This window comes from Manacus candei, unplaced genomic scaffold, assembly GCF_025592945.1.
Source record: "Manacus candei isolate 608988 ecotype Guabito, Panama unplaced genomic scaffold, ASM2559294v1 h1tg000003l, whole genome shotgun sequence".
Lineage (NCBI taxonomy): Eukaryota > Metazoa > Chordata > Aves > Passeriformes > Pipridae > Manacus > Manacus candei.
In genome coordinates this window covers 2,888,292-2,907,877 of record NW_026138051.1, presented here as the reverse complement: position 1 = coordinate 2,907,877, position 19,586 = coordinate 2,888,292, and the positions used below count along the sequence as shown (strand labels likewise).

General features: G+C 53.8%; 1 protein-coding gene across 13 annotated transcripts in view; it reads left to right on the top strand.

Annotated features, from left to right (window-relative positions):
- The window catches only part of DLG3 (discs large MAGUK scaffold protein 3), a 76,048-nt gene extending 59,672 nt beyond the window's left edge, over positions 1–16,376 (top strand). For 10 of the 13 annotated variants that reach the window (XM_051792151.1, XM_051792140.1, XM_051792179.1 and 7 more), the window contains 11 exons: positions 60–174; positions 3,719–3,895; positions 4,581–4,656; positions 5,245–5,344; positions 8,184–8,225; positions 8,957–9,007; positions 9,817–9,918; positions 10,094–10,266; positions 10,834–10,943; positions 11,911–12,002; positions 13,717–16,376. In XM_051792151.1, coding sequence (XP_051648111.1) covers positions 60–174; positions 3,719–3,895; positions 4,581–4,656; positions 5,245–5,344; positions 8,184–8,225; positions 8,957–9,007; positions 9,817–9,918; positions 10,094–10,266; positions 10,834–10,943; positions 11,911–12,002; positions 13,717–13,823 — 1,145 coding nt within the window. In that variant the 3' untranslated portion in view covers positions 13,824–16,376. Of the gene's footprint in view, positions 1–59; positions 175–3,718; positions 3,896–4,580; positions 4,657–5,244; positions 5,345–7,040; positions 7,087–8,183; positions 8,226–8,956; positions 9,008–9,816; positions 9,919–10,093; positions 10,267–10,833; positions 10,944–11,910; positions 12,003–13,716 lie in introns of all 13 variants that reach the window. The other 3 variants (XM_051792187.1, XM_051792197.1, XM_051792169.1) reach the window with 2 other exon arrangements.
- Positions 16,377–19,586: the final 3,210 nt, after the last annotated feature.

Sequence of the window (19,586 nt, the reverse complement as noted above, 5' to 3'; positions counted from 1 at the left end):
TCTCTTGGCACTCGGGGTGGGGGCAGCTCTGCCTGCACTGACCAGCCCTTTCCCCACAGAGTACAGCCGCTTTGAGTCCAAGATCCACGACCTGAGGGAGCAGATGATGAACAGCAGCATGAGCTCCGGCTCTGGCTCGCTCCGGACAAGTGAGAAGAGATCCCTCTATGTCAGGTAAGGCTCAGCCCCCTCCATTCCCTTGCTCCCAGCAGTGGGAGGCAGATGGGATGGTATATCCCCACAGGATGGGGTGCAGGGAGGGTTGGCTCAGCCTGGGCTGTGCAGCACCTCTGAGGACAGTGTTTCAGAGGCCAGGGGAGCAAGTGCTGTAGAAGCACCACGAAATCCGGAGGGTGCAGCAGGGAGAGCGGTGCTTTTGCACTGGGTTGCCTAAGCTAGGTGCTCTACACTTGAGTGTCTCTTCCAAGGGCTGCTCCATTTTGGAAAGCAGTGGTGTCTCTACAGAGCCCAGGGTGGCTGCTGGCCATGCCAACCTGCTGAGGACCACTGGAGAGCTGGGAAATAATGGGCACCCAGCCTTGCTTCTGCCCCAGACAGCTCATGGCAGCTTTCAGGGTGCTCTGCTCAAACCACTCCCAGCTAACAGGGAGACAGGCTTCTCCATGTCTCCTGCCATTCCTGTGGCAGGATCTGGCTGGATGGGAGATGAGCTCTTAGGAGGATTATTGCTCTGAGCCCTCGCTGCACTTTTGGTCTGGAGCCAGGCATGGGGCAGGCAAGGGTTAAACAGCCATGCAGCAATACCTACTGTGAGTCCTGTGCAGCCAGGACAGCCCCTGCTTGCTGCCTGCCTCCTGGCACCTCATGCCTGCCACAGTGCCAGTGGGGTGACAGCTAATGAGTAATTTTAACTTGGTAATTAAAATAATCCTGTAAATCCTCACCCTGCACAGCCTGTTGCAGGTGGGCCTGGCAGGAGCAGGGCATGCTTCTTCCCTGTGAGAAGGATGGCAAGGGCTGAGGCTGCACGAGCCTCAGCCTGCATCTCCCATTGCACAGCTGCTCTGTGGAGGGGTCTTCAGGCATGGTGGATGTGATGCAAGCCTGGCCTGGCAGGAGGGGAGAGCTGCAGCTCTGGGTTCCTGCAATTCACACCTTCCCACAAGTCTGTGCAGGCAGCTTGCTTGATTTAGTATCCCCGGGCTTCCTGGGGGTGTGTGACAAGTGGGCACTATGTTGAATAAACATCATCTTGCTAGTCCTGCCCTTATTTCCCTGCTGTCCTGTGGACACCCTCATGTGTGGAGGAGGTTTAGGCCAGTCCAGCTTGAGTTGAGCCTGTTCCCTGCCTGGAAAGGTGCTGTATGTATCGGAGTATTCCTGTGAACCAGAGAGCTCTCTGTTGCTTCCATGCTGCTCATAGCATCTCTTGGTGCATCTCTCCGTGTGGCTTTGGAGGCCTCCACAGCACTGTGTCCCCTCACACATGCCCAGTGGAGCAGGGCAGTGCCTTGCTGAGAGGGTATCCCAGGGGAGAGCTTTCCCCCAGTGTGGCCCTTCACAACATGCTCCAGCTCTGGTCGACACACACCCTGCAAATGTGCTTGCAAGAACTGCTGGGCGCCCAGGCTGCCCCAGCCCTTCTGGGCGGGGTAGTTTCAAGCACAGTTTACCCGAAACCAGCTGAGCTGCTGTGCTGTGGACAGGACATCAATTACAGGACTTGCTACCCAACTGCTTGAGTCAGCCCCATGCAGCTGCACTGCATCCTGAGTGCTGTGGACAGGCTGGAGCTGGGCACCCGAGTGCCTGCTGGAGCCGAATCAGGGGTGCTGGAGCTGCAGCCGTGCAGCATGGGCAGGGACAAGGCATGTTCACATTCTGCCTGTCACCTGCCTGCACTGCTGCGGGGCAAAGTCTGCCAGCACTGGGGTAGGGATGGAGGTCAGGCAGGCATTGTGCCTGGGTACCGGGAGGAAGCCATGGGAGTCCTTGGCACTGCTTCCCTCCCCTCCAGCCAGACCATCTGCTCTCCTGGCTGTTTGTGCTGTGAGCTGGCCTGGGGGCAGAGCGGAGCGACCGTGCTGCAGTCTGGCCCCTGCGCCCTGGGGAGCACCCAGACATGGTGGGTCCTGGGTGCCAGCACAGCCAGGGGCTGGTCTGCAGGAGCATCGTGCCTTGGGGAGGCAAATTCCTCGTGTGCCGGCTTTGCAGGTGTCCAGCCCTTGCACAGGTCCTGCTGTGCCTGTCCTGGGATGTCGGTGGCTGCTGCGGGAGGAGCCACGGGCCCAGCACTGCTCTGCAGGGCAGGGTGCATGAGTGGGCAGGGCTTCCCTGGGTTTGGGAACCGGCCTGACCAGTTCCCTGGGGCCTTGGCCAGCGGCACAGGCCTCACAGCAGCCTGCCAGCCGCATGCAGCCTTATCTTTTGGCCAGGAGCTGCCTGCAAGGCTTATTTACCTCCAGCCAAAGCACCCGTTGGTGCTTTGCTGCCGGCTCCAGTGTGCTGAGGGACGAAGTACGAGACCTGCCCCAGCCCTGAGCAAGCTGGGAAAGGTGAACTGACCCAGTGGCTGAATGTATCTGGATGCATAGGACACACTGGGGCTTGTCCCAAAGAGCCCTCCCCAAGCCACAGGGCAGCCCCTCTTCTCATCCCCATTTGAGACCCAATCCCAAGTGACCCAAAAGGTTTCATAGCCCAGCACTCCCATGGCAGAAGTGCCATCTCAGCTCTGCTGCTCCATGGGGATGTGCCACGTGGTCCCTCAGCCCTTCCATTTACTGTGTGCTTTTAGACCCCTTTCAGTCTCCTCAGTAGATTTATGGTAATGAGCAGAGCAGAGGATGTCTCTCCTGCTTGAGGAAGGCTTGTTAGTGCCAGGATTAAACCAGCAGTGAGCCAGCGTTTGCAGTGCCTGGGCTCACGGTGGGCTGAGGGGGCGAGCAGGGCCAGTGTCCAGAAGCAAACACAGGGGTTGTGCTGCCAGCAGTGGCAATTTTTAGTGACTCTTCCCTTGGTTTGGTTTGTTGCACAGTTGATGTGTTAAAGCAGACGTGGTTTGAGATCTGACATAGTAAAATGAGTTGCACATGAAGCCACTGAGAGCAGCTTATGGGTATGTGTCCGAGTAGTGTGTGCAGGAAGAGTAGTGCTCTTCTAGTGAAAAAAAAATCCTTTCTATAGCTGGTTAGTTTAATATTGAAGATAATTTTAAACTAAATAAACTATTCTCAGGGGAGGTATTTAGGAGACTGAAGAGAATCAGCTGTGGAAGCAGATATATATACCCTCAGATGCATTCCTAATTCACAGGCTCTGGACTAACATAAAATGTGTGCTCAAAGCCATCGTGGTCTGGTAGTTTCTGCCTGTGCAACCACCAGCAGTGGGGTCTGATGTTCCCCATCCTGCTCCTTGACACCACAGCCACGGAGGGACGGTGGGGAGCAGCCCTCCTGCAGGCTGCTGCTGTGAGCCTCACCTGCTCTCTAACCACAGGCGCCTGCAGCGCATCTGTGGTTCGTGTGCCTCCTGCAGCTGAGGTCAGGAGCGAGCTGTTTTGGCCCAGCACTGTTGTTCTTGCACTGCACACTTCAGGGAGGTGTGCTGGTGGCTGGCAGCGCTGCTCACCTTGGTGGATGGAGTTTTGGCTTAAATCCTCTGAGGTGTGAAGGTGGCAGTGCCCCAGGAGGTTGGCAGTGCTGCTGCCTCGCTGTGCTCAGAGAAGTCATCGCTCCTCTCTGCTCCCCCACAGAGCCCTGTTTGACTATGACCGGACCCGGGACAGTTGCCTGCCCAGCCAGGGGCTCAGCTTCTCCTACGGGGACATCCTGCACGTCATCAACGCCTCCGATGACGAGTGGTGGCAAGCCAGGCTCGTCACACCCCACGGCGAGAGCGAGCAGATCGGGGTCATCCCCAGCAAGAAGAGGTGAGTGTCTGTCAGCAGGAGCTGTCACACATGGTGCCTCCTGGAGCCCCCCAACCTCTGTGAGCCCTGCAGCCCTGAGGGCTCTGCTCAGGCTGGGGTCTGCAGTGCACTGCCCTCCGTGGCTGTGCAGCGTGCAGGGCACCTCGATTGCAAGCTGGGGCTTTGTGCGGGTCTCCCTAGGGAGGTGTTTTCCAAAGCTGGGTGAGATTCCAGGTGAGGAGGGGAGTGTTCAGCCCCCTCTGTGGTCCCTGTGGGGATGGAGAGTTGATGTTAGCCAGCCTGGGGTTCCAAGTGAGAGCAGAGTCAGAGCAGTGACTGTGGGCTGCTCCCTGTGTCCTCAGTCAATCTGCCCAGCTCTGCCAGCCAGGTCCCATCAGGTGGGAAGTCACAGAGAGCAGAGGAGCTGGCTGCCCTTGCCTTCAGGTCTGCACAGCCAGCCTCGTGTCTGTCCTCCATCCCTCTGGGAAGGCTGGTTGCTTGTCCCCTGTCCTGCTCCTGCAGCCACTGGCCTGGGCCAGACCCTGGGCAGGCAGTTCCACATCTGTCCTTCCCTGAGAAGGTGCTGCCCTTTGCCAAGGGGGCCACCACCTGAGGGTGCCTGGAGCTGCTTGAGGAGCCATATGGGCAGCATGGAGGGCACATGCATGGGACTAGCAGCTCTTTCTCCCCTTTAACTTCTGATCAGGGTGGAAAAGAAGGAGAGAGCACGATTGAAAACAGTGAAGTTCCACGCCAGGACTGGCATGATTGAGTCCAACAGGGTAAGTGCTGATCTGGGGCTCAGCGGGGCACCTGGAGCTGGTAACTAGTGAGGGCAGGATGAGTCCCAGCAGCCAGAGCTCCCAGTGGGGCAGCTGGAACAATCCCAAAGCAAAGAGCAATGTCACTGGACCTGCCCCAGGCCCACATCTGCTTGGCACAAACCCCCAATGACTGTGTAGGAATTGAGCAGAAGAGTCCAGGATGGTGCAGAAGTATTGGGGAAGGAGTCCTGGTTGGAGTGGTGGGGTAGCAGAGCCTGTGTCCAGGAGCTGCCTGCAAACAGCTCATGAAGGTAGCTGCCCTCATGCCTCATGAGCAGTGCTTAATATGCCAACAAGGAAGGGAGAACGGCCTGGCTACCCCTGCAGAGCTGCTGATCGCCCCATCAGCTTCCCAGCATCCCTTCCACATGTTTTTCTCCATGCTTAATTTTTTTCCTGCATTACAGTTCTCATGTAATCTCCATGATTTCATTTGAGGGTAACTGCCCTGACACAGCTCCTCATTGTCTCTTCATTTTAATTTTCCCCACATGCGTTAAACACCATTGTTTTTTCTGTCCTCCCTTCCATCTCCATGTTCTTCAGTCGATCAAAACGAAACGTAAAAAGAGTTTTCGCCTCTCTCGAAAGTTTCCATTTTACAAGAGCAAAGAGAACCTGGCCCAGGAGAGCAGCGGACAGGAACGTAAGTAGCCGCTGGCCAGAGAGGGCAAGCCTGCAACCCTCAGGTGCCCTGCCCTGAGGGGAGAGATTCAGCACATTTCCACAGCCAGAGGTCCTGGCATCTGCCTGGATTTCAGGACTGTGCTCCACAGTTGTGCCAGCAGCTAGAGAGAGACCGGAGCTTGAAACAACAGCAACAGCTGCAGGCTGGCACTCCTTTCCTTTCTCTCATGTTCAATGTCTTCATCTTTTCATCCGACTTTACACTCACCTGACTCCCTGCTCTGCCTCCCCCTGCTCTCCACCCTTTGCTGCGGGCTCTGCTCCCTCCCTCCGCCTGCCAAGGGCTGCTTCCCTCCGAGTGAGGGGCTGGCTACCTCCTGCAGAGCTTCTCCTGTTCCTGTCAGGGCTGAGGGCCTAGGAAGGTTCCAGCTCCATCTCCCCTAGAAGTGACTTGCAGCTCTGTATTCCCACTGGAGAGCCCTTCCCTGTGTGCACGGGGGAGCCGTGACCCCGCTGGTGGAGGAACTGCCACCTGTGACTGAGGCACACCTTTGGTAGCTGGTTGCAGATGTTGGGGGGTCCCCAGCTCTTGTCTGGCAGCACCCTGGGACTCTTAGCAAAGGCAGGTCATTCAGCTTGTTGCCCCAAGCCCTGATGTGGGCAGCACTGGAGCTGCTCACCAAACCCAGCCCCTCCTCCTAGATGGTAAACTGCATCCAGTCCTTCAGCAAACCGTCACACCTCTGGAGAAGGCAGAGCAGTGTCTCTGCCCCAGTACCAGCACAGCAAGCACATCCTCTCCCCTCTGGGGCTGCCTTGGGTGTCATACAGAGCCAGGAGTTGTTGCTGGGCTGCTCTGGGTGCTGCCTGCATCCCTCTGGCATGGTGTCCATGCCAGGCTAGTGCCAGCTTCCAGTGATCTTAGCAGCCAGCACAAGCCTCTAGCCTGCACTGAAGGTTATGTCTGTGTGTCTGGGTATCTCTAGTAGTGCCTCCACGTGGCTGGGCTCCAGTCAGCTCCATGCCGAAGCTGGGGGCTCGCTGGGGCCCTGCTTTTGGCCAGCCCTGCAGTGAGGTGACATACAGCACAGGGATGAGGCAGGCCACAATCTTTCAGCTTGTGTCACAGACCCACAGCCAGCTCCCTCCTTGTGCTCTGCCACTGTCCATCCCAACTTGCAGGGGGGCCCCCTGCAAGCCCGTGCAAGCTTGGGGTGTGGGGGCAGCTGACACATGCAGGTGGGGAAAAGCATGTCCCCTTGCACATGTTCTAGGACTGGCTTGCTGTGCCTGGCCCCAGAGTGGCCAGGCTGAGCCAGGGGAGCACAGAGCCACTGTGCCCTGCCACTGTGCTCCTCAAGGAGAAACACTTTGGCCCCCCGTGTCCTGTGCCAGCAGATCAGGGCTGCAACTGCTCAGTGCCAGCAGATGCTGCCAGGGCTGTCCTGCCCTTCCCAGATCCAGAGTGACCCTTGGGGGCTCTGTGGCAGAGGGTGAGCTCGGTGGGGGGTCCAGCTGCACAAGGCAAGACGTTGGCAGTGGGCTGATAGTGTCAGCTCTGAAAACACTTAACCTCACTTGCAGTTGCAGCTCTGGGCCATTCTGCACTCCTGTCACTAATGCTGGTCTGGCTCTGTCTCCCCCATCCCTCTGACTCCCCTTTCCTGCGCTCTCTTCTCTCCCCCTGTCTCCCTTCTTGCTGTCTGTGAAATCAGGACTTCCCTGGGTTAAGTGACGATTATTATGGAGCAAAGAACCTGAGTAAGTTGAACTCCAATGCACATTGTTCCCTTTCCGTTGCTGGCGGTGCCTGGGGAATGGCCTGGCTGTGGCTGGGGCAGCTGTGCTTCTCTGGGTGTGGGGCAGGAGGAGCCCCCCGAGTGCTGCTCCACTGATGGGGACCCCACGTCTGGTGGCAGAGGCTGCAAGGCTTAAGGTGCCAGTGCTGCACGTGGGACAGGATGGGGGAGCTTGTTTGGGGGTGTTGGCCATGCCCTAAGTGCGCTCAGCTGAGGGCTGCCTGCTGCACCCAGGGTGAGCTGTACCTCCTCATCCTCTTCTTCATCCTGCTCCTGGCTGGGCTGGTTGTTGCTTTAGCACTCAGAGCCACTACCAGTGTGGGTGGAAGGAGTCCATGACCATGACAGGCCTGCTCTGAGTGGGGTTGGTGACAGCATTTTGAGGTGTTCCCACCTTCCTCTGGGTTGCCACTACCCAGAGCTTCAAATCAACACTGGCGAGAGCCCCATGGCCCTCCCAGCGAGTCCCCACCAAGCTCGTCACCCCCCAACCAGTGCAGAGCCTGACAGGGGCAGGCAGTGGCCAGCAAGCCTCTGTGGGGTGGTCGCAGCACTAGGATCAGCCTGTGCAAGCAAAGCCCCAAACTCTGTCCCATCCTGTCACTGTCTTGTCTCTGTGCGTTCCAGCCCCATCCCAGAGGTAGGCTCCCCTCTCCCTGTGCCAGAATGGAGCCGTGCCCTCCCTGCCTGCTGTGTGCATGCTGCACCTGCTCCCCCTGCCAGCACCCTCCTCCTTGTGCACTCCACCTTCCCTCTGTCTGGGAAGCCCAGTGCCACTACCACGTCTGCCCACACCTGCCAGGCAGCCCTCCTGGCATTCCTGCCTTCTCCCAGAGTAGCCAAGCATCCCCCTGCATGTCCCCCATTCCCCAGCAAAGGGTAAAAGATGCCGCCCTTGCCCATGTGGCACAGACTTGTCCCAGTGGGTGCTGGGGCACAGGTTTTTTGGGAGGCCAGTGCTGTCCTGCCCTGGATCAGTAGTGCTGGGTGACAGCCTGGGTGCCCCTGTGCCTCCCACCCATGCTCCTTCTGAAGGGGATCTCTCTGGTTGCTTTGCAGAGGGCGTGACATCAAACACCAGTGACAGCGAGAGCAGTTCCAGTAAGTGTGTCTCACCTGCTCTCCCAGCCCGTGTACGTGTGTGTGTGTCCCTGTATGAGTGTGCACGTTCTGGCACTTCCATCTTGTCTTGTCCCAGTGGTGGTTCTGTTCGGAGGCTGGTCCTTCCTGCTGGTGACACAGATGCTGCGGCCAGCTCCCTCCTGGGAGCCAGGGAGAGCAGGGGCTGGGGAGCAGGAACAAACCTGCCTGCTCCACTGCTCACTCCTGGATGCAGGGCTCTGCTCCAAGCTTGGGTGGTGGGTTCCCAGTCCATGGTGGTCACCCATCCTCGGTGCCCGCTGCAGGAAGCGATGGCCAGAGGCCAGGTCTGTAGCATAGGTGACTCCTGGAGCCCAAACCTGTACAAGAACATGGGATCCAGCTGCAGCAGATGCTCCCTTTGTCCCCAGCAGGTCCTCTAAATACCTGCAGCACACCCGCCATCCACCCTGCAGGGAGGATGGTACATTCCAATGGGCCTAGAGCCTGCAGCGGTGGGGAGGGAAAGAGGAGTCTTGAACCAGAGCTGGGACATGAATAATTGAAGTGGCTCAAGGGCTGGTAACTGCATGCCTGTCATGCTCCACATCCATGGGTGGAATGATGTGGGCAGCCTGGAGTGTCCCCAGAGCTGCAGGAGTCTGGAGGGGCAGGAGTCAGCTTCTCATGGGTGCAGAGGGGCTGGAGAGCTGCTGTGAGCGCTCACCTGCCTCTCCCTGGCTCTGTTGCAGAAGGACAAGAGGACACCATCCTGTCGTACGAGCCCGTGACACGGCAAGAAAGTAAGTCCTGGTGCTGAGCTGCCCCACTCCTGCTCCAGCGTGGCCACCTGTGTCCCCAGCACAGCCAGGGTGGCCGAGGTGCCCTCCTCCCCTCCTGCCATCCCAGCACCACGCCGGGTGAACACAAGTGGAGTCTCGTGTGTTGTGTGCAGCAGGAGAGCCAGGAGTGCAGCTGCCTTGCTGGGCTCTCCCCAGCCTTGACTGCCCCTTTTCAATCAACAGAAAAGACTTGTGACGTGGTCTGCAAGACCAAGGGAGAGATCCAGAGCTAAAACTGAGCTGGGCTTTAGTCCCCAGTTGAGGACAGGATTATCCCTTCCTGCCTCAGACCAGGTCCCTGCTGCAGAGCAACCCTCCTCCCCTGGCCCTCAGCCTGTAACCCTGCTTGATGCTCAATCCCTGCAGACCCTTTTGCAGGCTGAATATTCCCAGCCTCGGTGGTCTCTCCTTGCCAGAAGCTGGATCTGACTTTTAGGCTCCCATCACTCCCCCAGCTCTGTGGCATCCTCACCCAGCTGTCCTGGTTGCCTGGCTCCTGCCCCAAGCAAGGGAGCAGCTTTGCTGATCCACGACCCTGGAGACCTGCAGCACCTTCCCCGGGGCCACGCAGATGGTTTGGGTCAGATGGGAAGGAGATGTTGACCGTGACCAGGAGGAGATAAACTCGCACGGAGGAGGCACCTTTGGGTGCCCATGTGAGCAAGAGCACCCACTGCCAGGAGGGAGAGGGCAGGTCGATGCCAAAGGTGGCAGTAGGGTCAGCTGCCCGCAGCACAGGTGGGGCCTCAGGTTGTGGCTCTTGTTCACAGTTCACTATGCGAGGCCGGTGATCATCCTGGGGCCAACAAAGGACCGAATTAACGATGACCTCATCTCGGAATTCCCACACAAGTTTGGTTCCTGCGTGCCCCGTAAGTCCCAGCTGACATTCAGTGCTCTTGCTGGAGGGAGGGGAAGGTGGGGGCTCCGCTGCTTGTGGGGTCTCACCCACAGCATGGGGAGGGGGCCGGGAGCACTGGTGGGTTTTCCCCCTCCCGGTTTGGTGTGTGTCACTCGGGTTCACTCTTGGTGCCCACTCTCCTCCAGACACTACCAGGCCTCGGCGGGAGAACGAGGTGGACGGACAGGACTACCACTTCGTTGTATCCAGGGAACAGATGGAGAAAGACATCCAGGACAACAAGTTCATAGAGGCTGGGCAGTTCAATGACAATCTCTACGGGACCAGCATTCAGTCAGTGCGAGCAGTGGCAGAGAGGGTGAGTGTCAGGTGGCATTCCTGGGACTGGGACACATCCAGCCTGAACCCGTACACATTCAGCAGTTCCTCTCCTTTCCCTGTGTTGTTAGTGAAGGGCTGTAACCACATTAAGTGAGTGTGGCACAAGCCTCTCCTCCCTTGAGTCCTGCCAAGCCATGTGGCTGCTTTTCTCAGCCATGTTACTCTACTTCACTGTCATACCTTTGTCATCCAAACTCCGCCCGAAAGCCCAGCACTGGTGGCACCAGCCTCGTGCTTGGGAGTTCACAGGACAAAGGTACCTGACTGCCCTCAAAGCAGCAGCATTCCTCTGCAGGAGTGCTGGAGTTACCAAGGGCTTGTAAATCGTTTCATGTGTCCAGGCAAAAATTCAGTCCCTTTGCATTGGTACTGTCCTGCCCTGAGCAGGCAGGAATGTGATGCCAGTAGGAGCTGGCTTGTGTCTGAGGACTGGGGTTTCATCTCTGTGGCTCCTCTCCTTTGTAAGCACATCTGTATGAGCAAGCTGTTTTCTGCACAGAGTAGAATGTGTGGGCAGGTCTGATCCCAGCTGTCTCCTTTCCAGGGGAAACACTGCATCCTGGATGTGTCTGGCAATGCTATCAAGAGGTTGCGACAAGCACAACTGTATCCCATTGCCATTTTCATCAAACCAAAATCCATCGAAGCTCTCATGTAAGTGCAGCACCGTGTTCTGTGCCACTCCAGGGCAAGGAGCTCTGGCACGTTGGGGGGCTGTGTCTGCTGCCTTTGCTTTTTAGAAAGCAGCAGAGGTTGCTTTTGGTGCTGAACTTGTCCCTTGTTAAGTAGGAGCTGGGCCCATTGCTGTCTGTGTGATGTCCCTCCACATCTAATGCCATAGTGCATCCAGGCTTTCTGGATTTCTCTGGCTTAAAGCCCTTCATTCATCCCAAAGAGGATCATCCATGGGAAATGTAAAAATGCTCCCAAATGTGCCTGGTGTAAACTGCTCACCTGGGCCCAGAAGAGCTGTTGAGAGCCTGTAGTGCTGGATCACAGCTGGGTGGTGGCTGAGCCTGGACAGCCCTGGGGAACAGAGAGGGGATGCTTCCTATGTGCCTAAGGGGACCTTCTGCCTGTCCTGTTGTTCTGGCCCTGGATAGTGCAGGCTGGAAAGGATGTAAGAGCTGAGGTTTCAACTCTTCTGAGCAGCAGAGAACAATATCTCTGAGGAGGTTCGACAGCTTGAGGCTGACTCTGAGATCAGAAGAGACTGCTGGGATAACCCCTTCTCAAGCCAGAAGGGGTCAATTTGCTTATTTGGGTGTTTTATGAAGATGAGGAAACCTAGGCAAGGGGGGTGGTGACAGGCTCTGGAAAAGCTGGGAGACTTCTGCAGAGGTCTTGCAAATTCAGGGAATTGTCTGGATTTGAGTTCACTCCTGTGCTATGGTGAAGGGGGGAGGTGGTGGCAGTGGGAAGAACAGTTGGAAGTTGAGATGAAGTGCCAAGGCAGCCTGGAGCACGTGGGGAAGGGCCCTGCCTTTGAGAGCTGGGTCCTGCACAGCTTCCATTCCTATGAGCACAGGATTCCCAGGCACCCTGGCTCTGTGGGCTATTTTTGGTTCTGTTCATTGCGAAGAAAAAGAACTACAAGTTTCTGTTTTTTTGTGCATGGCAGGGAGATGAACCGGAGACAGACGTATGAACAGGCCAACAAGGTCTTTGATAAAGCCATGAAACTTGAGCAAGAGTTTGGAGAATATTTTACAGGTGAGTGTCCTGAGCAGGCTTGTATCTGATTTATTTCATTTTTCCATCTGACAGCTGTGACCTCTCTACCAGCACTGTCTCACTGCAGGGTCATGGGAAAACATCCAGCTTCATCAAAGCAAAAAAGAAATGGCAGTTTGCCAGGAGGGCTCTGCAAGGGGACTGCTCCAAGATCAGTGGATAAGAGTAAACCAGCTGTAGAGAAGGAGATGAGTTGTCAGGCAGGATTTTCTGAGTTTGTGAAAACTTATTGCCAACTTTAGTACTACTAAAGGGGAAGCACAGCAGAGATTCAGGGTGCTGCAAGTCTCCAGGAAATAAGCTCCCTGCGTGGGGAAAAGGGGAGCATTTTCAAAAAGAGGGAAGTGTCGTTTTTAAAGAGGAAAGATAAAAAATTAGTGACCTAAATAGTGGAGACTGTCCTGAGTTATTACAAAACATCTCCCAAAAAAGACTGGAAGTTTGGCTGACTTCCTAAGTAGTCTTTGCTGAAGAGTGAGGCTGGGGCTGCTGGCACTTTGTGCCTGTAGAGATGAGCTGCTCATGACATAGGCATCCTTGTGCATTAAGGAACTAATGTTTGTAACATGATTAATTGTGGAAAATCATGGGCAGGCAAAGACGCAGAGAAACTGGTCTTCCATCTTTTCTTCAGAGCAGTAACTGTTTATTCTAAAGCTGAGGAGTCATAATCCTGCCAAACCCTGTATAACCCACCTAACAGCTACTGGGAAAAATCCCAAGCAGAACCTTTTTCAAAAATTGATCTTGTATGAACAAATGTCTGGGTAGAAACAGGGTAAGAGCTTTCCCCAGACCTGTCCTGGGCAGCAGCTTCAGAGCTGCTGGCTGTTATTCCAGGGGGCTGTGCTGCAGTTTTGCAGGCCCTCAGCACACCACTGTGCCCTTGGAGGGTGAGTTTGAGGGTGACCTGGGGAAGGAACACCCTTGGCTGAAATGTCGTGTTGAAGGAACTGGGTAATGGGCAGAGAGATGGTCACTGTCACAAGTTCTGTGCCAGCAACTTAAAATGAGGGGACAGAGATGCTGGAGAGTACAGAGGCAGGCTGGATTACCAGGAAGCTTTGGCCCCCCATGTGCATGTTCCTGTGATGCAGGAAGCACAGTGAAGTGCTTCGTGCTGTGTCTGTGCTGGGCAGTGAGGCCGTCGCTGCTCTTTGAGCCAGAGTTGCTGGGAGCAGCGGCTGTGCTGTGGCCTTTCCCAGCCTGACAGCACACGATCCTCAGCCTGCAGCAGGGGAAGCAGCAAACAGAAGGAGCCCTCAGCAGCCAACCAGAGAGTACAGACCAACCCAGCACCTCAGGGCAGACTGATGTGCCCCAGCCTTGCCTCCCCTCGCTCGGGTTCACCGGGGCACAGCAGTGGCGGTGGCAGTGCCAGGCCCACCCACAGCCTCGGTGCCTGACACAGTTTGCAAAGCTGATTAGCAGCCTGGTGTGGAGAGCCCAGCCAGCCCTGCACACACCGAGGAGCTCTGCCAGCCGGGATCAGTGCTGGCTAATCCCCGGGGAGGTGCTGGTTTAACCCTCTGTGTCACAGTGGGGCTGTTGCAGCTCCTCTGACACGGTTCAGTCCCTGCTGGCTGTGCCCTCCAGCCCCTTCGGGACAGAGGGAAGGCCCTCCTGCAGCTCATGGCAGGGAAGGGAAGTGCTGCCTGATGCTCAAGGTCTTGCTTGTTCTCTCCTCTTCCAGCCATCGTACAAGGAGACTCTCTTGAAGAGATTTACAGCAAAATCAAACAGATCATTGAGGACCAGTCCGGGCACTACATCTGGGTCCCGTCCCCAGAGAAGCTCTGAAGATGTCCCCCACCTGCTTCCTTGTGAGCAGAAGATCTCTGAAGTCCCACCCATCCAAGCCCTCTGCCCTGAGGGGGAGGGATATGAAAACTATTCCTGCCCCCTTTTTTAGATCGTCGCAAAATTGAGTTTTCTAGTCCTGTTTCTTTTGTTGGGATGAACTCATATCATTCATCACGTGACTGTTCCCACCATTCCTGCATGGACCTTCCCACTGCTCCATTAGAGACAGATGAGAACCCATTCAAGGTCGTTTTTTATTATTATTATTATTATTATTATTATATTATTATTATTATTATTATTAACTAAACAAAGAATCAAGATGGGAGGAGGCGGATAAGGACTAATGTAAGAAACAAGTGAAACAATGGACTCTGAACATGAGCTGGTATCAGAGCTCCAGGGGCATTTTTCCAAGTGTGACTGTCTAGCAGCTCTGAACAGTGCGACACACGGGCAGCAGAAAGCATTTTATTTATCTGTATATGTAATTTATATATAATATATAGAGAGATATTATATATATATTATATATATATATATGTATGTGGACTAGGAAACCTGAGGGACCTCTCTGGAAAGGTATTGTGTTATTGCAAGGTTCTTTCAGTTCCTCTGTCCCAACCACTGGGCGTAGGGAGTCCACTTGGGCAGGAAGAGCTCAAAACGGTACCAGGTGCTTTGGAAGCATCTCCCATCCAGGCCAGTTCCCTGCAGCCACCCTGGGTCTGAGGCAGAGCAGAGACTGGTACTGCCTGTGCAGGAGGGACCAGAGCAAGGAGCAGCAGCTGGTCTGAGAGAGGCTGGGAGACAGAGACTGAGCAAGGAGGCTGCGGAGCAAGAGAATGGATGATACTACATATTAAATTGCACATTGTTTTACACACCACCTTATGTGTTTGCATGAGAGGTTTCCTTTTGGTTCTATTTTTTTAAGCTGATTTTAAACCAAAACCATATTGTGTTGTTGTGTTGGCTTTTTTTTTTATTATTATTATTATTATTCCATTTTTCTCTTGTTAATAATGAACTGAATGGGTATAAAATCCAGTTTTTTAACTTATTTTTTAAGCTGGCTCTATTGTAAATAGAATCTAGATCTGTGGTGTTTAGTTAAGAAATACTCTACTGGCCACATGGAACAAATGTACTCACTGTCCTGTGTTGCTGTGGAAAACCTGGGATGTTGGACTGGCCCTGTACCTGTGGGTGCAGGTGAAATGACCCATTCTAGCTCGTGGCAGCACACTGACATTCCCTTCTGCATTAGCCACTGGCAGGAAAAGCCCCCAGCTGTGCCTTGGATGGACACTCACATTTTCCAGATCAGTAACAGAACTGAAAAAACTTCCTCTCTTCCCTGCTCCATGCCGGATCCCTGGCTCTGCTGCGTGCAGGTGCCAGTGGTGGCTTTCCCAGTGGGAGGCCCATCCTTCCAGCACGGCAGGACCTCGCCTGCTGGGAGCTGGGGCTTGGCGGGTGACTGTGTGGCCACCTTTGCCTGGTTCTGTCTCTGACACCTCTGCACGAATCCTGTTCCAAAACTGGGCTCTGCTCCCCCTCTCGGGGTGCCCCCAGAAGGCCGAGGTGGTGCCGAGTGCGGGCAGGGCTGAGGGCAGGGGGTGCAGAGCTGCCCCTCCTGCTGGGCACTGGGATTTTTCAAGTGAGACAACTGTGAGCACCCAGACTGTCGGCCCTGAGCTATGTCTGTCCTTGAGGACACCTTGATTTCCATACTTGAGTGAGGGCTCCAGTGTGGGAATAGACCCTGGTGTGAAGCCGGGGGGACACTCGTGTGGCCTTTGAGAAGGAGCTGTGCTGCTGGGCACCTGTGCAGGTACGAGCACTCCCACCTTGCACAGAGCTGGCCGAGCACCAGGGCAGAGGTCACTGCACAAGCACGAGCAGGTAAGTGTTCTCCTCCTGTTTGGCAGGGATGGGTGAGGGCACGGGGTGCTGGTCCCCTCTCCCAAAGGCAATGGGTGTGTCAGTCTGCCTGGCACACACAGGCCGCGGTTGTCAGTGCGAGCAGGAAATGTAGGACTGTCCCTGTGCTGTCTGGGGAGAAGCCCTTCTTTGCCCCTCCTGCATCCCAAGGAGCCCTGCAGGGACTGAGCAGCTTCTGGGGACAGGAGGCGGGACACAGATGCAGCCGCGGTGGAGGGCAGGAAGGATTCTGCTGTCGGGGGACCGACCCTAAAGGAGCACATGGAACTCTGGCAATGGATTCCCGCTCAGCATCCACCCCCTGCCCCGCTGCTCCTGCTCCGGCTGCTACAAATGTCGGTCCCTGGAGAAGTGGAGTAAGTCAAACAAAAGTCCTTAAGGTGCTAGTCACACCATTCCTGTATTTTTTTTTCCTTTTTCTTTTTTTTTTCCTAATAGCCTGTCTCCCTCTGTCGAGTCACGTGGAGAAAAAGATGATGTACTCCATGGCATAGCTGACAGTATCGAATCGATCATGACAACAGTAGTTGGTTAACAGTGTTTCTTCCGAGGAGACATATATTTTTAATAAACAGAGAGTTGCAAAGAACTCTGTCTTTGAGACCTTCTTGTAGAGTCCTTCATTGCATGCCAGAATTGGTTTGTTGGTGATCTTAGCACGTGTTGATATGGTCTCTCCATGGCAAACTGAAGTGTTGACAGGGGTTTTAAAAAAAAAAAAAATTTTTGCTTTTTTTTTTACTACAAAAGGTGGTCACTGAGAACTTGCCTAATGCAAAAAGGAAATAGAAAAAATAAAAGAAAGAAAGAAAAAAAAAAAAAGAGAAAATAAAAGAAAGAAAGTGGCCGGGCCTGTAACCAGGCCACTGAAAAGCTCTTTCGTGGTTGGGATGTTGTAACACAGGTTGAGTCTGGCCTGATGATGTGACACCATAAGTGTATTTTGGGTCATAGTTTGAATTGTGGGGAGGTTGCTTTGCAAATAATAGGGTTTACATGTTACTACATAGTTGTTCCTGTATTGAATATGAAGACTGCAAAGTAAATACATAGTCTAAACAATACAGAGCTTCTTTTTACAGTTTAACACGCTGGTCAGATATCAGAGAGGAGAAAGAAGCTGTAAAGACAACTAGTATCATTTTAAATACCTTCAAGTGCAGAAAAAAAGAGTGTTCACTGGAAGACAGATGGGGTGAGTAGGGTGTCACTCTACATTCTTGCCCGAATCCGCTTTGTCATTTAGCTGAGCTAATGGAAAGGTGAGAGGGGTTTGGTTTTTAAATATTATATTTCCTTTTTTCTTGTCAAACAGCACACAAGAGAAGCATATTGAGGTTTCAGGAGAACAGGAGCATTGACTGAGCACATGGGCATACAGTTTGCAGACAGTTCACAGTTTATGAAGCCCACTGGACAAATTAAACACCGTTTAGAAACTCCTTTAGCTGATCAGATCCACCTTCTGGTGGTGGTGGTTGTCCACAAAACCCCAGCGGATCAAACAGGTGCTAAGCAGATCTGACATCAGCAGTACCACTCTCAAAAATCCAACTGTTTGCTTGCCTAATGGCAGACTTGGAATGATGAAGCATCACAGAAGCGTTGCCTGTTGCTGGCTGCCACAGGGGCAGCTCATGGATCTGCAGCCACTCCTCCCTGGGCAAACCAGGATGTGTCCTGAGCTGATGTGTCATCTCAATCTGCTGTGACAGGAAACATTCAGGTTCCAGTGGGGAGAGGAACACGGGGTTATGTTCTCAAATAAACCCTGTCACTCCTGTAAGGCGGAGACAACCACTGGCAGAGAAACCGGCATGGGAAGAGAATGAGTGTGGTGTGAAGGAAGAACTTGCTCTGTTAAAGCTTTTTATTATTAGCACCACACTCTAACCAGCTGAGCTAATCTCAGGGTTTTAACAACCTATTTTTCTGGCTGAGGACAAATAGCTCTGGCTACCAGGACCTTTGCAAAGTCCTGGACCAAACAAGTGCAGAGCACTGTCCTGTTAATGGTCCTGTCTCATTGTGAAGTGTAGGGGAATGGTTCTCTCTGCCAAGATGTCCTGCTACAGCTGCCTGGAAGAGGCATGAGACTAATCTGCCCTAAGACACCTCTAGAAAATTAGACCATAAGCTGCTTGTGCTGCAGAGAAACATGTCTGTGCTTCTCTCTGCAGCTCTGGATAATTAACTGTCTTGGCCTTGGTTAAGCAGAGGAGCACAGGATCTGTGAGCCTACTGGAAGAGGGGCTTTAAAGGAATTTGATTAGAGTTTTCTGAAAAATTGTCTTCCCTTGGATGCCTGAGATGGGGGAACCTGGATAGCCCTTTGTTGCTAATGATGCTTGGCAGCACAACCTTCAAGGACTGCTGTTCTCTGCTCTCCTCAGGATGTCACAGCAGGATCCGTGGCTGTGCAGCAGGTAAAGTTATCATCATGTCAAAGGTGTCTCTTTCCTTGAAGAATCCTCAGGTTCCCCTTGACTTATAGTATTTATTTATATCCCTTTCCTCCAAAATGAGGGTTATGTTTAACTTTGGGGTTTTTTAACCCTAAGGAAAAACATTTTGTTGTTGGGGTCAGTGGGTGCAGCACCATCTCTTAGTGGAACGAGCACACAGGAGCTCTTGTGAGACTTGGAATCCCTTGTTGGGGCCACACTTGGCTCAGCACAGGGATGATCGTGGTGTTTCCTCCCTTAGTTCAGTGCACTGCTTGACAAAAGCTTCTGCCCAATCCCCTAATGAGCTTCAGCCCTCTGCCAATTACCTTGATTGCTGTGACCACTTCAATTCTAGGTGTTGGTGGCCAGGCTGGCCCCTCTTCCTTCCTGCCCCTCCAGAACACTCAACAGCTCAATCAGCCACAACAGCAAAGCTCTTCCCAGAGTGTGTGGGGGAGGCAGCCCGAGGTGCATCCCCAATGGAAAGCTGCTGGAGAGCCACCTCCTCCAGGTGAGAGGGGGTAGAAGGGGCTCCTCTCCAAACAGTCACGAAATTATCAGATTGGTGTGGGGGGGAAGACAGGGCACTAAATACAGAAAGGGGGGAAATTTGTGACCTCCTGCCCTAGAGGATCCATTTGTATTCTCAGAAGCAAGTTCCAGAACCAGTATCCAGCACACCCTGCAGCTTCCACAGTGATGTGTAAATCGGAAACTACCAGTGCAATGCCACCCCCTGGAGCCATCTGTGCACACCCAGGGATGAGCACCCGGGCTCTCTTAGCTGAAAGAAAACAATGAAAAGAGAAGACTGGGGGAGGAAAGAGCAGCACTGTTTTTTTTTTCTTCCAAGTCAGCTGTTGTTGGCTTAAAAAGATTTATAACCCACAGTCACTCTGGATGGGCTGCTGAACTATAAAGCAACGTTTAGCCCAGAAAAATAACCTGGACCAGCCTGCACCTACACCAGCAAACACCTGCAAAGCAGAGTGATTGCACACAAGCTGCCTACTGGGAACGGCCACTGCAAATGCAGCTAATTAAGTCTGATTCAGCTAGGAGAGGAATTCTTGCCCTACTTAAACCCTGTGTAAATACTCAGCCTGGAATAAAATGTGCCATGTGAAAATCTGGAGAGAAGAGGTGAGTACTATCAGCAGAGCCTGTGGCTGATCTGATCTGGCCTCCTTAGGGAAATCTGTAGCATAAAAGAAATCAAACTGAGTACCTCCAAGGAAAATATTCAAACAATTCCGGCTGTAGGCAAACCCACATCTAATGCTTCCTTCTGTGGCTGTATGTAATTACCTGCTGACACTTCCTGGGTAAACATGACCTTTGTCACCCAGTCCAGTGTGACACCTTT